Below are 17,007 nucleotides of genomic sequence, written 5' to 3'. Positions count from 1 at the left end.
GTTAAATAAATATAGGCTATATAATTCGTGCATTATATATCTTGCGTTAGAGGCAAATTTTTTGAAGTACCGATCATCGCGAGCCTTAACTACCGACAGGAAACAGTGCGCTGCTCTATATATTAATGCGCAGCGCTCGCTCGCACAAGACGAAAAATTCTATACAACAAGCTTGCGCGCGCGCGCGATCGCTCTGTGAGAATTCTCGACATTTATATAGCCGAGAAATAAAATGTTTATATAGGTTTTTAAGCTGCATACCACCGCGGATTCTCTAGTTCTCGCTGTCTCTCTCTATCGTACGGATTATATTGGCAATCGAACGGCGAATTTGTCGAAATAAAAAATAAAACGTGCGCGTGGCGCGGCACACGGGGTGGCCCATCGCTCGACAAATGTGACGCTCGCTTGCATCTCGGTACTTCTTCTTTTTTTTTGGACCACAGCATCGATTTGTTACTTCCATCTCTCTCTCATCGTCGTCTATATAGTTGTCGTCGTCTGTGCGAAAACGACGACGACCTCCCTTCGCTTAGATTTTTTTTCTCTCTCTCTACTTCCCTTTACTCCGGCGTTTCTCTTTCACTCTCTCTCTCTCTCTCTCTCTCCTCATAGATTTCATCGTACAGCAGCTTCCATCAAGTCCGCCCGTATTTTTCCGATAAAGACGGCGGCTCCCAACAGATTGATATTCGGAGCGATGTAGAGAGCCGGGGCGAAAAACGCCCAATATATCTCTTATCGTTTACTACCAAAGACTAGTAGTTCGACGCTGCAAAACTTTCGAGTGCTTTTTTGCGCGCGCTTGATGCGCGTGTAGATCTCTCTCGAGTACTTCAGGGCAACTTTTCCTGTGTGCATGTGTGTGTCTATGTGTGCGTCGGGCCCTGCGGGCTCTTTCTTCACTTTTTTTCCTTCTTTCTCTCTCTCTCTCTCTCTCTCGATCAAATCCGGAGGAATTTTTTGGCGTATAAAATGCGGGAATTGTTATTATAGATATTTACCCGTGCCCGTACTTTATATACTATATACACGTAATGCTCAAAAGACCCAGATATACATCCACGCGAGCTGCATCGAGTAAGTCGAGCACGTCCCAAGTGCACGAGACAATATGCAACTATATATATATATAAGCTCGCGCGTGCGGGGGGCTGATTATGCGATCTGGCGCGCGAGCTATAAGGAAATAAACGAAGCTTGAACCCGATTGTTATGACGCACGATTCGCATGTATGTATATAATAATATAAAATAGGCGGTGGCGGCCTGTGTGTGGCGAGAAAGTGACTCGTTGCAATATTATTATATTAATCCAGCGCTCCGATCGGCAAACTCTTCTTTGTTTCATATTTTCCATCGCGCATTATGCATCTAAGTGCTTTCCTATATTGTATATATGTGGCTTCGAGACCTGATACTATATCGTGAGATGTTATATCCAATGGTCTACTTGCCGCGTGTGAAATTTTCATTGGCGTTGCTTTATAGATCGGGACGTTTCAATTAACATCATCGTGCAAACAATTCGTTTGTATACTTTATACGGCGTGCTGTGCGCGGGTGAACTAATTTTCAACCTATAAAAGAGCGAATCATTTTCATCTTTATCGAATTTATTTCGCGCTATCCTCGAACACATTTTCCTCCGTAGATCAAGTGTGGGACGGTACTCGACTACATTATGATTAAAGCATTTTAATTCTCACATATTTCTGTCATCGAACAATGGCGTACATCACACATCCTAACAAGTACAAATAACCGGCTAATAGTCGAGATATCGCGCATTCGGTATCTACAACGAAAAACTGGAAAAAGGCTTTACCCGAATGAAAATATATCACGGGATGAGATACGTACGTATAACGTGTACTTCGCAAGTGGGGCGCGAGATAAGGAGCTAAAAATTTCTCGGCTTGCGCGCGCGGTCTAGTCGAGGTCGTAAATCAATAGAGACGAAAATTTTCGCATTCTCTTATTGCGGCTACTGCACCAGCTGCACCTGTATACCTGCGGCAGCGACAACCTCTGAGACACGCGCTAATGTATAATCATATCTTTACGTACTACTACTCGGCGTGGCGCTCGAACACGACGACGCTGCCGCGCGTACCTATATGTATATGATGAAGAAGAAGAAGTAGAAGAAGTAAGAGAACGGGTTATATTCATATACTCGGCGCTGTACGTGTAATACTCGCTCGAGCTAATCGCGATAAAAGTATCGTGCATAAAGAGCCATTTAAAACGTCGAAAAAATGTCGAGTCACTGTGTGCTGCTGCTGCCGCTGGAGTGTTCGGTGTGCAGTGCACGGGCCGGTAGCAGCATTATACGAGTGCCGTGTTTCCTCCTTATATTCTCGCATCTCGCTCGCGAGCCCTTTCATATATATATAGCGTATATACAAGAGGTATAAGGTTCATACCTGCGCACTACTACGACTCGGCCGAGTATAGTAGTGGCGCTCCGTTTGGTCGTGTGCATATTATATATGTATATGTAGAGGTGCGTCTCGTATATATACGCATGTTTATAACAACGCCCAGGAAGTCGTAATGACCCGTCGTGGGAAAGAGTCGCAAGAAGTGAGAGCGAGACAAAGGGTATACACACATGCGCGTACTGCAGTGGGTGCATCGCGTATACATTATATATACGGAAAAGTGTATATATAACAAAAGGCATCGCTATTTGCTCTCGTACGGGCCCGCGCGCGCGCATCGCTAAATCCTTTTTCGACTGCGTACTCGTATAGAGGTATAGGTACGAAGATTCGAGATCGAATCTTTATCGCGGGCGCGCGCGGGAGCTTCTCCGAATGTATGTCAGAGCTTGTGCATTGTAGCTACTATACGTAGCCCATATATCGCGGTGTTTACCTGCGTGAGCGAGGAGGGAAGGAGGACCTCTGCGTATACGGGAGGATAATAACCGTCGTTGACTTGCAAATGTCAACTCTGCCGAGTAAGCGTTGCGGGTGTCTTTGTGTGTCTCTCTCTCTCTCTCTCTCTCTGCATTCCCTACTAACACTAGATGCTATAGCCAGGATTCAGCATCTGCATATACAGGTAGAAATGCAACGCGCCACATACTACAATGTCAAGAATCTCTTGGAGCTCGTCGCGTCTCGGCCTCCATCCTCGTATCTATGTGTTATATTATGCACAGGAATATCAAGTGCGACACTCGGACACAAGTGCGTCGTGTACAACTCACGCTTATAATCTATTCGCACCGCATCGCGCACTCTATGTTATGCTCTGAATTAAGCGCGATTCTTGACGAGCTCTCACGCACGGATAGAACGGAGAAGTCAAACGTATAAGTGCAGCAGCAGCAGTGGCTAGAGTGATTAAACTCGATCGTAATACGGAACTTTCCTATCCTATCCCTGCGTATAATAGGATGGCAGGCTCGAGTGTACATAATACATACCTTAGGTGAGGCAGTTACGAGATTTTCGGAAGCCATCGTCGTGTGGAATTATATGTAGGATATTATACGCGACGTTGATGCTGCCGCGCGGCGCGCGAGGAACGGTTTTTCCGTCTTGGAACGTTAATGACGTCCGAGCGGCAACTTTATAAGCGGCAGTTTCCCTACCTCGCGCGCGCGCGCGTATGCATGTGTTATGTACATGCGCACACGTATACGTACTCGAGTCAGCTAAGCGCGCATATATAGAAGAAGGAAGAAAAAAAAATGAGGCCGGCCGTCGTAAAAGTGGCAAAAGTACAGGCTACTTCGCTGTTGCTGCCGCTGTTTTTATTTTTTTTTTTTTTTGTCATATTCGCATAGAACGCGAGTGTGTAGACGTATTACCTACCCCCTTGCAAGTTTTTCAACGTTTTGCAAAACACAATGGGCGGCAGCAGCAGCAGCAGCAGCAGCAGCATACTTACCACCACTCGCGTTGCAGTAGTACAACACTATGGGCCTAATTTGTGCCTGAAATGAGGCATGAAACATACCGTCACATTAGAAAAATAGAGAGCGGCGGCAGCAGCTCAACGACAGGTTTGTCGCATTGCGCTTCGTCTTTGTCGGCTCTAATCTCTATGTATGTGCGCATGTGTGTTTGTGTGAGTTTGCTAGAAAGCAGAGCGCATATCAGGCTTTTCGCAATGCACTATACGAACGTGTCTCTTTGCTCTGTACGTCTCTGTCTCTCTCTCTCTCTCTCTCTCTCTCTCTCTCTCTCTCTCTCTCTCTCTCTCTCTAAAAGCGACGCTGTGCAGGCTCGCCAGCAGCTTCTCTTTGTGTTAAGCTGCGGCCGTACGATACTGTTGATGCTTCTGGCTGCTGCTGCTTTTTTTCATGTTTCTCTCTCCCTCGTTGTTCTTTGCGCGTGCATCGAAGCCCCCCCACCGCGTCGCGCTACGTCGTCGTCTTCTTCTTTCGCTTCCAGCTTTATACGGAAAAACCAGAGTCTTTCTCGGAAAAACTATGGCAATTTTCGCTCTCTCTCATGCCGTGGCCGCGGGAGAGCACGAGAGAAATTACATCTGGTGCAGTGGCAGCAGCAGCCCAGTGGAGAGTACTACTGTATAGCGAGCAGAGCAGGCCTCTCATTAGCCGCTTAACACGTTGTTGTACACCTAGTTTACCGATCGACATTCTTTTTCTCGCGCGCCAATACACGTGTTGTCTGTGTGTATGCGACTATGGTATTTATGACACACGAGAAAAAGATGATGTGCTGCTAGCAGTACTGTATGGTTAATTTCCGTAACGATCCCTTGGTTTTTTTTTAGGGAGAATACATTCTTGGACTTTGAGTGTGATTTGCTTCACACAAACTCGAAGTAAAAGTTCAAGTTACAAATGTATTTTAAATAAAATAAACTCAAGGAAAATCAAGTGCAGAAGCGTCAATCCCTCCGCGTTGGCTAAATTTGGATCGATGCCGAGTCTCCAAAGAAATTCGACCATGGACTTCGATCCCCTTTCCACAGACACGTGTAGCAGCGAATCACCCGATATCGGTGCGAGGCAGTTGAGATCGTGGCCGTGCTCGAGGAATTTTTCGATGATTTCGAAGCAGCCAGACGCGACGGCAGCGTGCATGTGTGAGAATCCAGATTCGTCGGTGTAATTCACGTCATAATTGTCGTAAATTTAAAAAAGCTCGTGGACGATGTCAGTTTTGTCCCAATACCTATTTTCACTCGCATGATGTATCGGTGTGGTGCGACGCACAAGTGGCTTGCCGTCTTCATCGAGCTCAGGCTCGTCCCTGTAGCCGGTCTTAACCACGAACTTGATGAATGAAATTGTATCAAAAGAAGATACTGGGCTATCCCAGGCACTTATGGAATCCAAGAGAACAAGCTCGATTTGTTCGGGCCGAAAAAGTTTCCAGAGAGGAAAGTCGAAGACCCCCCTTACAGACGTTACAGTTAAATGATAAAATTTACGGAGAAATATAGATCGATCTTTTGCATTATCCCAATCTAGTTGGGATATCGGCATGAAACATTTAAAGTAATTTTCCCACTCAATCATAATGCACAGTCTGTTGAAATATACAATATTTACGGCGCCACGACAATCACTCGCCACAGTCGATGAAAGATTTTCCACTATTTACCGTAACGTGAATTGACTGTTGGAAAACAGTATCAATTGTAACTTTGCTGAATTAATATAAAAACAGATAATAAAAACAGATTTTAAATTGTTGACTTATACAATTGTTTTCACTTCGCTACTTGCAGATATATAAATAAATGTAATCGCCATCTAGTGGTGGACAAGCTTGCATTAATTTCGATTGAATTCCCATACATTTTTTTAGCAAAAAATAAATCAGTATTAAAACGTTAATTTTTAATCAAAAAGTAAAAATGTTAGTCCTTTCGGTTTTAATTTTGCATTATAGATAATTTATGTGACTACGTTGATAAATTAATTGTCAACGGAGTTTATGAAAAATAGTATATTTAGCAATTTTTTGTGAATCCCCCAGCCTCATTTTGGTTTTGCTCAGCGGGAGTAAAATGTTACTTTTTTGAAAGAGTCGTTTAATCGACATTTTCAAAGCTCGAGTTGTTTGCGTGAAGCTCGTGTGACTTGCGGTATGCCATCATCGCGTGTATTTTTATAAGTAGGAAAACAACCAAATGAAAATGAAGATAAGTAAAATGATAATTAACTCGTCGCGTTTGCTCGTATATAAAAGAAGGAAGGCGCGGGTTTTCCTCAAAAACATTAGTCACGCATTTTCATCGCTCGCGTTTACAAACTCGGTATTTTCACAGCATCGCAGCGAATCGCAGCGATCAGTACGGAATCATGAAGCTCAACGTATCTTTCGCGCTGCTCGCGTTACTGTTCTTGACCATCGCGACGACCATGAGGGAGGTTGCGTCGCAGCAGCAAAACGGGTGCGCCAACGTGTGCTGTCGGGATAATTACGAGTGCTACGAGGGCAAGTGCTACCGACGACCCACGGGTATAAGCTGCGCCAACATAAGATGCAGAGGCGAGTGCCGAGATTATCCGCCGCCGTCTAGGTGCGTGTAGCGCGCGCGACAGGTCGAGCATCGAATTATCAGCGATTCGAAGCGAGCCGGTTGGGACGTTGTCGGCCGTTTATTATTATAAAAAAACTTATGAAGGGAACGTTAATTTTATTGTTTTTGAAAACCACATCGTTGAGCAAAGATTGTAATCACCTTTACGTCGGTGGCTGACGTATCATAAATAAAAAGTTTCTTAAATAAACTTGTTATCTCTGAGTGTCAAAATTACATAAGAGTTTCCTCAATTTGAAATCGATCCACAGAACTCGAAAAACAAATTTTCTACAGAACTACATGTTTTATATCTTACAAAAATTATTTTATCACTTGTGATTTGACTCTGGTCCATCTGTCGATTAAATCATAAAGCTCATAATCAAATTATTATTAATTTTTTTGTAATTCGTGTACGTTCGAAAATTTAGTTCACATTGCAAAGTCACAAAGTCGAGATCGCTTCTATATCGTAAAATCTCTTGCATAAATTTTCAAGTATTTACGGTATTATTTAAATAAAATATACATTATTGTTACAAAATATCAAGTGTCGTATCATGTCTTCTTTCTATATTCCACAAAATCCCTTGAACAATCATCGACCGAGCGACCAGCATGACACGCGTAATAGCACGAGAGTGGCTGCAGCACAAGAGAGACAGAGTTTTAATACACGACTCTACATATACCCAGTCAAAGCTGAAGCGTATAGCAGTAGTCCCGTGTATGAGACTTACCGCACTACGCATGCTTGAATTATGTTTGAATTAATTTAAGAGGCCGAATTTGCATTCGGCCAAATCAAAAATTGGTCATAAGACCTATGAAATGTTCCCCTCCACGGAAATCTTTAGTAAAAGGCGAAAGATTTATTCGTTTACTGAAGGGAAACTAGGTTGACTGTAGCAGCGATCGTGTCCGTACTTAAGCAAAAATTTTGCTCAACCTCTTGTGGGATCCACGATTCTCGAATCATGCGCCGCGTAGCGTCGATTCGAGGTACTTAATCTTGACAATCCCAATCATACACCGTACGCATGGTAGTATGTAACGAGGCGCGGACGCGACCTCACCCGGTTTACATTTCGGCGCAGGTCTCTTTATCAAACAGCGAAGTTCTAATAAATACAGTGCTGCTCGCACGCATATAACATGTGCATAACATATAAACACACACGTACGCGGCTCGTCTGTTCCGTTTATGATGCAATAATGCAAGTTTGCAAATACAACACTGGTCTGACTGCCGGCTGGCAAATACTCGCGCGCACGAGCTCGAGGTTATACGCTTGTTTGTAAATGTCTGCTCGTGTATGTTGCACTGCGCGCGTATGCACGTCGGGATGAATCTCTCAAAAGTTTGCGCGCGAGCTCGCATCGTCGTACGGGATTTGTGTATATGCGGAGGTATTATACACAAAGATACACACACACACACACAAGCGACGACACGACCGCACGAAGCTCGTGTATATTAACACATATATGTACACACGTTGAGTCTCGAGTTGAGGCTTCAATTACAAGATTATCAAGTGTCTATCGAGAGATAGAGCCGCCGCCAGCAAAGAGAGATAGAGATTATACATACATAGGTGGATGAGAGAGAGCCAGAGAAGTTCTCTCGAGTCCGTGCGTGTGTATGTGTGTATTCTGGGCAAACAAGCGGGGAAAGCTAAATACACATTTGTTGTGTTTGCCCAGAGATGGGATTGCGGCTAGCGCAAAATTTTACTCGACTTTATATGTGTTTGATATATATAAGATTTGCGCGAAGCTCTCTCGTATATGTGTACTCGCGGTAGTATAACGACGCTGCTGCTCGCGTTACCTCCGCCCCCGTATATATACGTATGCGTATGTACGTTGCAGCCGCAAAACTTGCAACTTAAACCTAGTCGTCGTCGTGGATTCGTGTCAATAATATAAGCTCGCGCTTGGCGCTGCACTACGTGGGTACGTTTATGCAAGTACATATATACGGTATAAATGTGTCTTGCAGGTATATAGGTACGTACTTGTGCGGGTGTATATGTATGTACTTGGGTAATAGTCAAAGTTGGAAAGTTTCCTCGCGACGAGCTCGGTGCGTTCGTTAGGAAAATAGGAGCTTCTGCTGAATCTGCACTGTGCAGCCGCCGTCGACTGCAGCAGTAGTCTAGTCTAGTCTAGTGGTAGTAGGAGTAGTAGTAGTAGTCGTCGTCGATGGCGTTTTAACAATTTGATCCTGACTGGAGTTAAGGACCACAACGACGTTGCTGCAGCGGTAGCGGGTAGCTCCCAGAGAGCAGCAGTACACGCTATATGGCGCAATATAGGAGTGTATTGTACTGCCACCGCATACCACCTGTTCTCGGCTTGCATCCGACGAGAAAACGGAGAGAAAGAGAAAGAGAGAGAGAGAGAAACGAGGAGATGAGAGCACTGCGCTTCTGCTGCCGCTGCTGCTTTGCCTTTTGTATCGCAACGGCAACGGGGGACTTCGTATATATGTGTATATACCTATATATAATACGTGTTTCCGAGACCGCCACCGCTGCACCGGGACGCAAAAAGACAAGGAAAAGTCATCTCTGTCTCTTCTTACTCGGGGCGCAAGACAGAGGCCTGCCTGACTGCGACTGAGCTGCCTATATGTGCACGCGCGCGGACGCAGTACCTCAAATTACAGAGAAAAAACCACTTCTATATCTCTCTCTCTCCACTTTCGTCGTTCGTTTTTCGTCCTCCGATTCGCAAACGACCATTAGTGCTCTGTTGCTGCTACTGCACAGCAGCTCGACGACCACGACGACGAGTCCTCTATCTCTCTCTCTTTTCTGTATTATATCGTGCTGCTACTGCGCCTGCGGATCCGAAGAAAACGATTTTATATCGTTGATGCGCCGCTTAATAGACCGACTGCGCGCGCATGTGTGTGTGTGTGTGTGTGTACATGTGCGCTATTATAAAGCAACTATTACTCGCAATTTCAATTCGAACGACGGCTCTGCGCGCGAGGACTGATGAATTTTCCATCCGGACGATTATGACGAGTCAATACATCAAACGAGTTATACTTTTGCGCCTCTCCTCTTCCTTTTTTTTCGACGATTCTATGAAAAATCTTCTTTTCATTGAATTTTTTTGCACTTTTTAGGATTCTATTTCAGTGAAACAAAAAAAAAATAATATACACGTTGCGCGATATTTTTCCTACGAGTAAATATTTAAGCATAGCTGAGTAATAATAAAGTTCCCATGTTGAATGCTCCTTTTTCCACGAATAAAGTGAGTTAAAACCTTTGCGATATAATCATTCCTGAATTTTAAAATATTTAACTATTCCTAGAGGGGTAAGCCATTTTTTTTATATTCAGGAAAAGTTCGTAATTAATCAAGTTGTACGCGTATAGAGCTTTAATACTTTGCGACTCAGACATGCACAGCCGTGAAGCGAGTTAAAATTTTAACGTTATTCAACCGAGCGATGTTGAATATTTACACCCTTTTTTTTCTAAAAAAAAAAAGGGATCATAAATGTATCTAAACGAAGGATATAGAGAGATCCCTTTCTAAATAATTCAATCGTTGCCGCTGAAATCCCTCTAAAAAAAACTAAATAAAAAGTATTACTTCAATATTGACTTGATCCAGGGTTCGTAACGCGATCCGTTATAAATAGTTTTATATATAACGCGAAAAAGAAAAATTCAAGAACTTAATTTCGTCTCCCCCATACATAATTGCATTTTTGCTTCGCCGATATATAACTTCTGCTATAAGCGCGAAAGTATCCGCGCGTAGTTTTTCCCAAGTTCGCTGCGATCGAAAATTTCTTCATCGTTTCACGCACGCGAGAACGTCTTCCGAGATTTTTTTTCTCTCTCTACTGGCAAGGCAAACTTCTTTTGCGCGTCTTTTTCCTTTTTTTTCTGCCGAACTCTGCTGCTGCTGCTGCTGCTGCCGTCGCTGCCAATATTGACTTTTCCTCTACGATGAACAGAGCAGCAGCACACGCAGATTTTTCAGAATTCGCAGCAGCAGCCGCCGCGCGCCTACATCGAATTTTCCGCAATATACGACGCGCGTGCTCGCATTTTGCGCTACTCTCGTCACTGCCGCGATGACTTTGCAATTTCACGCATACATTGTCCCTCTCTCGCGCCAGGCGTACTCATCATACTCGCAATATTAATTGCTTACATATTATAGGGCATGAAAATTCATCGCAATTTTCCCCGAGGTTTAAGAGTCAACTCGATGTTCGCATGGCGAGCGAGTGATACGAGGGCCGATATATGCGCGTGTATACGCGCGCGCACATAGCGTATAAATAGACGCGTAATATATACACCTCGAAGAGAGAGAGAAGCGCGAGATGCACACAAAACTGCAATATAATAGCACGTGGGAATATTTTTTCATCTAGCGAGCTTCTCTCTATGTGTGTATATACTACACGGGCGAGTGGCTGGCGCGTGCACTTATTAAGCAGCGCCGTGATTATGATATACTGCCTGTGTATAGCTCGGCTATATAGCCCATATACATAGCTGGAGGAGGAGGAGGCGCAAGCCAGTAAAAATTAGCTTATACGGTCGACCGAGAAAAATGGTAGTTGCAGCGTGTATTAGCTCGCGTGTATATGTGTATACGCGTATGTGTACACACATACACACCGCAGGCCACTTTTCGCGCCGGAAATTGAATCGCGGAAAGCGGCAGCTCTGATATTAATATCCGAGGCGAATCTCTCTCTCTCTCTGCGGCGTATTTGCGAGTTTCTTCGTTTCTCCGCTGTACTGCTGCTGCTGCTGTGTACGGTGATTTAAATGCGCTTAGATTTACTCTCTGTGTTGTGTATGCATGTATGTGTGTGTCCAAAGTCGGACTCCACTATCTCTCGAGGCAAGATTTAATTTCGTATCAGAAATTGAATTTTCCGCGGCGCACCGCGTAGTCGTACACGCTTATATACGTATGTATGGTGCATCGTTTAAGCTCGACTGCTCACAGCAGCAGCAGCATCGTATCCATCCGGATACACACGTGCCACGTACGTATATGTATGTATTCTGCACACAGCGCATACGGGGATTGCTTATTCGAAAGACGAGCTAATTTCGACGAGCTTCGAAACGACGTGTTGTCGCGTGCGCACGCGGTATGTAGTACGCTGCATACAGAGATGTACATACATACATGCATACATACATACATACATACATGTTCGCGAACATACGATGAAAAAACAAACGAGGTTCTGCGAGCTCGATTGGCTCCGCGCGCTGCGAGCTTTTTTTGCGCGTGCGTACGTACACATATAAAAACGAAAAAAAAACGAGCGAGGTTGAAATATACTTTCACCGCGCTTCGATTCTGTATATAGTGCATGTGTATATTGCATATGGCAGGTACCTATATATACTGCAACAAGCTTCGTTGTGCAGAGTCGCGGGGCACACACGCAAAAAAAAGGATCAGAGTGCACGCGTATTGTATATGTGTGTGTGTGCAGTGCATCGACGAGTTCGAATGGTGTGTGTGTGTGTGTGTGTTCATAGAACGACGCTTGCACGCCTCGATATACGACTCGACTGAATGCACACACTTGTAGCACAACTACTACTCGTGTGTAAGTACGTATGTGTGTGTGTGTATGCGCGAGTACCCCCGGTATATATACGTGAGGTACGGAGTCGACGACAGATATGAATTACTCGAAGGGAACAAATTGTCGGAGCTTGCCCCGGCTTGCCTTGGCTGCACTTCGGTTATATAGGTACATACATATATACAGAGAGAGAGAGCCCAGGCGCACACAAGTATATATAAGGTTGTGTTCCTTTGGCAGAAACCGACTCGAGAGAGAAAGAGAGTGAGCACGAGCCTGTGTGTACTGTGCCGTGCACGAGGCATCGTCGGTCCATTTCTTCGCGTTTACAACATCGTCTCGCTCTTTTACTCTTACTCGAGAGAGCGCCCGATATCTGTGTGTGTGTGTGTGTGCAGTGTGTATGTGCGTGTACCCGGATGTGTAACACTTATTTTTGCTCGTTCTCGTGGCACGCGCGTAGTATACTCTATCCCCGTGCGCTCGCACATGCACTTGCATTTGTTCCGATCGATACATCTCTCCCCGAGATGTGTATATACGCTCGGCTGTGTTTAGGTTCTTTTGCCTTTTCCTTTTTTTCCCTTCTATTTTCGTTAATACGCATGGCGAGTCCGAGAGTTCGTAGATATATAAGTTCGATCGGATCGGATGCGGCGCACATATAGTCATATGTGCGTGATAGTTTATTTGCGCATCGCGCGGAGCCTTTATGCGAACGTCGATCGAGCGATTGTTGTGTACTTCTCTATGTATGAATCGAGTGCGCGGAGTATATTAATTTTTTGATCGTAATTTACAATTATGTATGCTTGGAAGAAGATAGAACATACGGCAGAGCTGCTGCGCACAAGCCGTCGGTTTGTAAGCGTTTATCATTCGAGAAACTTTTGAGAGAACGATCCCCAATTCCGATCCACAAGATATTAAATTATTACACTATTCTGACGAAAATGAGTAATAATCCTTGACATTTTTGTAGATAAATATCCTTAGAATATTTTGTCACTTGCGGATTTACCATACTCCATCTGTTGATGAAATCCGAAAGTTCACGATTTCGTTGAAGCATTAGTTATCTTCGTTCTATAATGTAAGGTATATACTCTATCAATTTCAATAATCATTAAAGTGTAAACAGTAACTTATCGACCAGTAGGTAACGTTTCTTTTTGACGCGATCGAAGCGAGCACGATGAGAGACTGTGCTAGTCTCGCATCTGTTTGTATTGCATTGAGACATATAATCTTTGTGACACGCATCACTGCGTTAATTGTACGGGTAAATAAAACTTATTAATAACAAGCAGTGGTTGTTTATTATTATTTTACAAATAGTAAAGATTGTTTAAAGCATTGTTTAATTAAATTCAAGCATTTTTTGTACACGAATATACGGCAAATATAATTGTGTCTCTTGTGGATTGACAATGCTCCATCTATTGATGAAATCAAAAAGTTTAACAATCGATTGTTGCACATTTATTTTTCAATAGAAATATAAATTATTATCAAAATCAATCAGCAGCTGCGTGTAAAATTTAAACAAAATTCCATAAAAAAATGCCTGTAATTTTTGAAAAATTCCGTCACCTCATAACGTTCTTCATTACATTCGAATCGAAACTTTTTTTTGTCATTCATCGAGTTGCGTTACATTATCGCACTCGAGGCTGCCAAGCCGAAAACCTAATTCTTTCGCTCGTTCTTCGCGGAAGAGAAGTGCAGTCTCTCTGCTTCTCTCTCGCTTCGCTACGTACGATTCGATCATTAACTCTTAATTCAAAGTTTGCGGCGCAGCGTCCGCTGTCACTCGTGTTCTCGGGACCGCGCGCGCGTGTATCAATTTTCACCCAAAAAAAAAATCATCATCCGAGACTCCCGTGTATGTATGTTCGTTCGCGTCCTCGCGCAATTTTGCACATTCCTCACTGCAGCTCTCGGCGCGATGCAAGATTAATATCGTAACGAACGTGCTCGGCAATTTTCGACGCTCGACGCGCGAGCTTTTTTCTATTTGCGCACAATATACAGCACGAGGCGTTTTCTCTCTCGTCTGCAGCTAGCTATAAATGCAAATATTATTCATAAACACGATTGTCGCGTCGCATATACCATACTATACTTGCAGTTGGAATATAAATATTTGCTCTCGTATTGGCCAGCAGAACCAGTTGATATTAAAGATATATAACGTATACACAGATACAGACGCACGTGTAAACATAGGTGTAGAGAAAGATGATTGCATATATGCTCGCACACATACGCATAACATACGTACTTATAGAGCGATGATGAATTAAACGGAATGAAGCCAAAGCACATTACATCGCGGAGCTCGTATTAAGGCGTGTTACTGCAGCAGTAGCAGAAGCTCTTTGGATAAGTAGCGTCTATATACACGTGTGTGTGTGCGTTTGTGCACTGCATCGCATTATACGTATACGTGTGTGTATGTGTGTATAGGTAATGCTCGAGAGTCGGTATATATAGCGAGAGGCAAAATTTGCTTCTAAGCTGGAGCAGAGCCGCAGCCAGCTCGACTGGCTCCCGGGCGATTTAATATTAATAGAGGAGCAATACCGAACGCGTATGTGTGTGCGCGAGAGAGAGAAAGAGAAAACTGCGGCTTCGGCTGTGCACCAAGCCCGCGGCGAGAAGTTCGATCGGCAAGCGGCAGCAACTCTTCTCTCATATCGGTGCATACGCGCGCGCGGCTCCTGAAAGTAAGAAAAAAAGGAGCGTAACGCCGTAAACGAGTGAACGAGAGAGAGAGGAGAAAACTTGTGGGATGGAAATGCGATGATGCAGCAGCAGCAGCAGCAGCAGCTTGAACGAGGTGCTAAGAGCGTGTGTGCGTATATATACGTATGTGTATGTGTGTGCGGCATAAAATCAGAACTCGACATCGCTGATGCTTGTCATCATCAGTTTTCACTTACTCTGTATACTCTCCGAGCCCAGCAGCAGCAGCTCTCGCGTTATATACGTATTTTATAGCGCGCACACACATTTACACCGTGTATATGTATGCTTTTATGGATTTAAATGTGCTCGTATATGCTCTTAATGCCGTGGATATATATACGCCGCCTCCGCGCGCGCAGCTTTTAACGCCGTTGTTTTTCGCCAAAGTGTTGTTGTTGTTTTTTTGCCCAGATCGATCGTGTTATAGTTTGAAAATTCATAGATCTTTATATTGTAATGTACCTCTCGTCGAATTGGTCGCGCTTCTCTTTCTCTCTCTCGGAGGGAGAAGAGAAAGAAAGGAAAGATCGAGAGAGAGAAAGAAAGAGGAGCCGAAGCTATTTCCAACCTCGATCAGATGAAAGAAACGATGAAAAGGATGGAAGCTGCGAGAGACAAGGGATCGTTGCACACACACACACAGAGTACAGACCGCAATAAGAAGCAGCAGCAGCAGCAGCGAGCCCCCTGTGCGCGCAATGCTCCCGAAGGCAAAAGAATGGGATCGAAAAATATGCGCGAGTTGCGCCGATCTCTCTGCAGCAGCAGCACGTGGTGAGTAGTAGCTGCTCCGCGCGTACAGCAGAGAAAGGGAGAAAGAAAGAAAGAAAGAAGAGCCAGAGGCTCGCTGCTGTTTCTCTCCTGTCTGTGTACGGCATCTTCGGAGCTCTCTCTCGCTCTCTCTCTCTGCAGCGGTAAGACAGCGGCGTTATATATATCGTACACGTCTGCTCGATATACTGCAACATATATCTGCTTCTTATTAGAAATGCACGTCGAGTATGCGTGTGTATGTGTGTGCACCGCAAAGCTTTTTTTTACTCTTTCTCTCTTTCTCTTTGCGTCCCCGTGGCATGCAGATATATAGCTCCGAGTGACATACGGCCAAGCGCACTATTGCGTATATGCACTGTAGCGTGGTATACACGTGTAGGTATCGGCATCTCTGTATATATAATACGGCTTTTCCGCCAGATTGCGCGTATCCTTCCAGTGTGGCGAATCGTGAAAATGTTGCCGTTTTCTTGAATTTGACAAGGGAGGTCCCGAACTTTCTATAGGTGCATGTATGTCGTTTAATAACACGCGTCGAATATTACTTATTTTTTGTCGTTGCTGTTATCTTGTTGTTGTTATCGCTGCTGTTAAACGGAGGAAATTCCGACGGGACAGAAGAAGCTGCTTCTGCTGCTGCTGCTGCGGTTTAATATCGATCTCGACAAAATGCAAAAGTCGTCCCGATTATATACAGATATATTTATACCGCCTGAGCTTTTTTGCCATCCATATAAATCGCGCACAACTTCCGATTGTCTTAAAGTACCAAGTTATAGCTCTATGTACGCTATATACAATACGACTGTGAATTGCTAAGCGCGCCCGCGCGACCGCACCCCCTTCTACTTCTTTTTCTTTCGCTCGCTCACTATTGCTGCTGCTGCAAGTTGCTCTCAAGTTTTTCGTCGTCGTCGTTGTGGCATGCAGCAGCAGCAGCTATGCGCCGTTATGAATACTTATAATATACGAAGAAGCTCATCGGCAGCCATCCAGCGCATTTCATTGTCTACTCATGAGAGAAAGTATATAGCCTTTATAGCTATATATAATACGAAATATAATGATCCGTATACGCGCGCGCGAGCGAGCCGTGCAGCTATGCAAAAGTTTCCTTCGCAGTAGATAGTGGCAGTATAGTGGCTCGAGAGTCGCGAAAAGCAGCGCCGGCTGCCGCGCGAGAAGTCGACTTATCCGCCTGCCACGGCTATATGAGAATTAAATGCCTCTTGGCTTCCACCGCCTCGCCGCAGCTATGAGTTGCCTTAGATGCTGATGCATACTGCATACTGCACATCCGTGCTCGCGCGGTATGTATAATGGGATATATATATATCTAGAGTTATTAAATGAAAAAAAAA

The 17,007-nt window shown here is 44.3% G+C and overlaps 1 protein-coding gene and 1 non-coding gene across 2 annotated transcripts; one reads left to right on the top strand and one right to left on the bottom strand.

The window, feature by feature from the left end:
• The first annotated feature begins 6,227 nt into the window (after positions 1 to 6,227).
• On the top strand, positions 6,228 to 6,753 carry LOC106659862. Its single transcript, XM_014382579.2, has one exon. It carries the CDS (start codon positions 6,299 to 6,301, stop codon positions 6,527 to 6,529), a length of 231 nt encoding a protein of 76 aa, XP_014238065.1. The 5' UTR covers positions 6,228 to 6,298; the 3' UTR covers positions 6,530 to 6,753.
• A 549-nt stretch (positions 6,754 to 7,302) lies between these two features.
• LOC111694543 lies at positions 7,303 to 7,425 on the bottom strand. The gene has a single exon (XR_002763660.1). It is a non-coding gene; the product is annotated as a U5 spliceosomal RNA (small nuclear RNA).
• Positions 7,426 to 17,007: the final 9,582 nt, after the last annotated feature.

The sequence above is a fragment of the Trichogramma pretiosum genome, unplaced genomic scaffold (genome assembly GCF_000599845.2).
Source record: "Trichogramma pretiosum strain Unisexual culture from Peru unplaced genomic scaffold, Tpre_2.0 scaffold19, whole genome shotgun sequence".
Taxonomy (NCBI): domain Eukaryota; kingdom Metazoa; phylum Arthropoda; class Insecta; order Hymenoptera; family Trichogrammatidae; genus Trichogramma; species Trichogramma pretiosum.
Note: the sequence above shows the minus strand (reverse complement) of the source record. Positions and strands in the feature narration are given on the sequence as shown.

Excerpts from the sequence above, each read along its gene's own strand:
- LOC106659862 (XM_014382579.2), top strand. The coding sequence starts at position 6,299 with ATGAAGCTCAACGTATCTTTCGCGCTGCTCGCGTTACTGTTCTTGACC.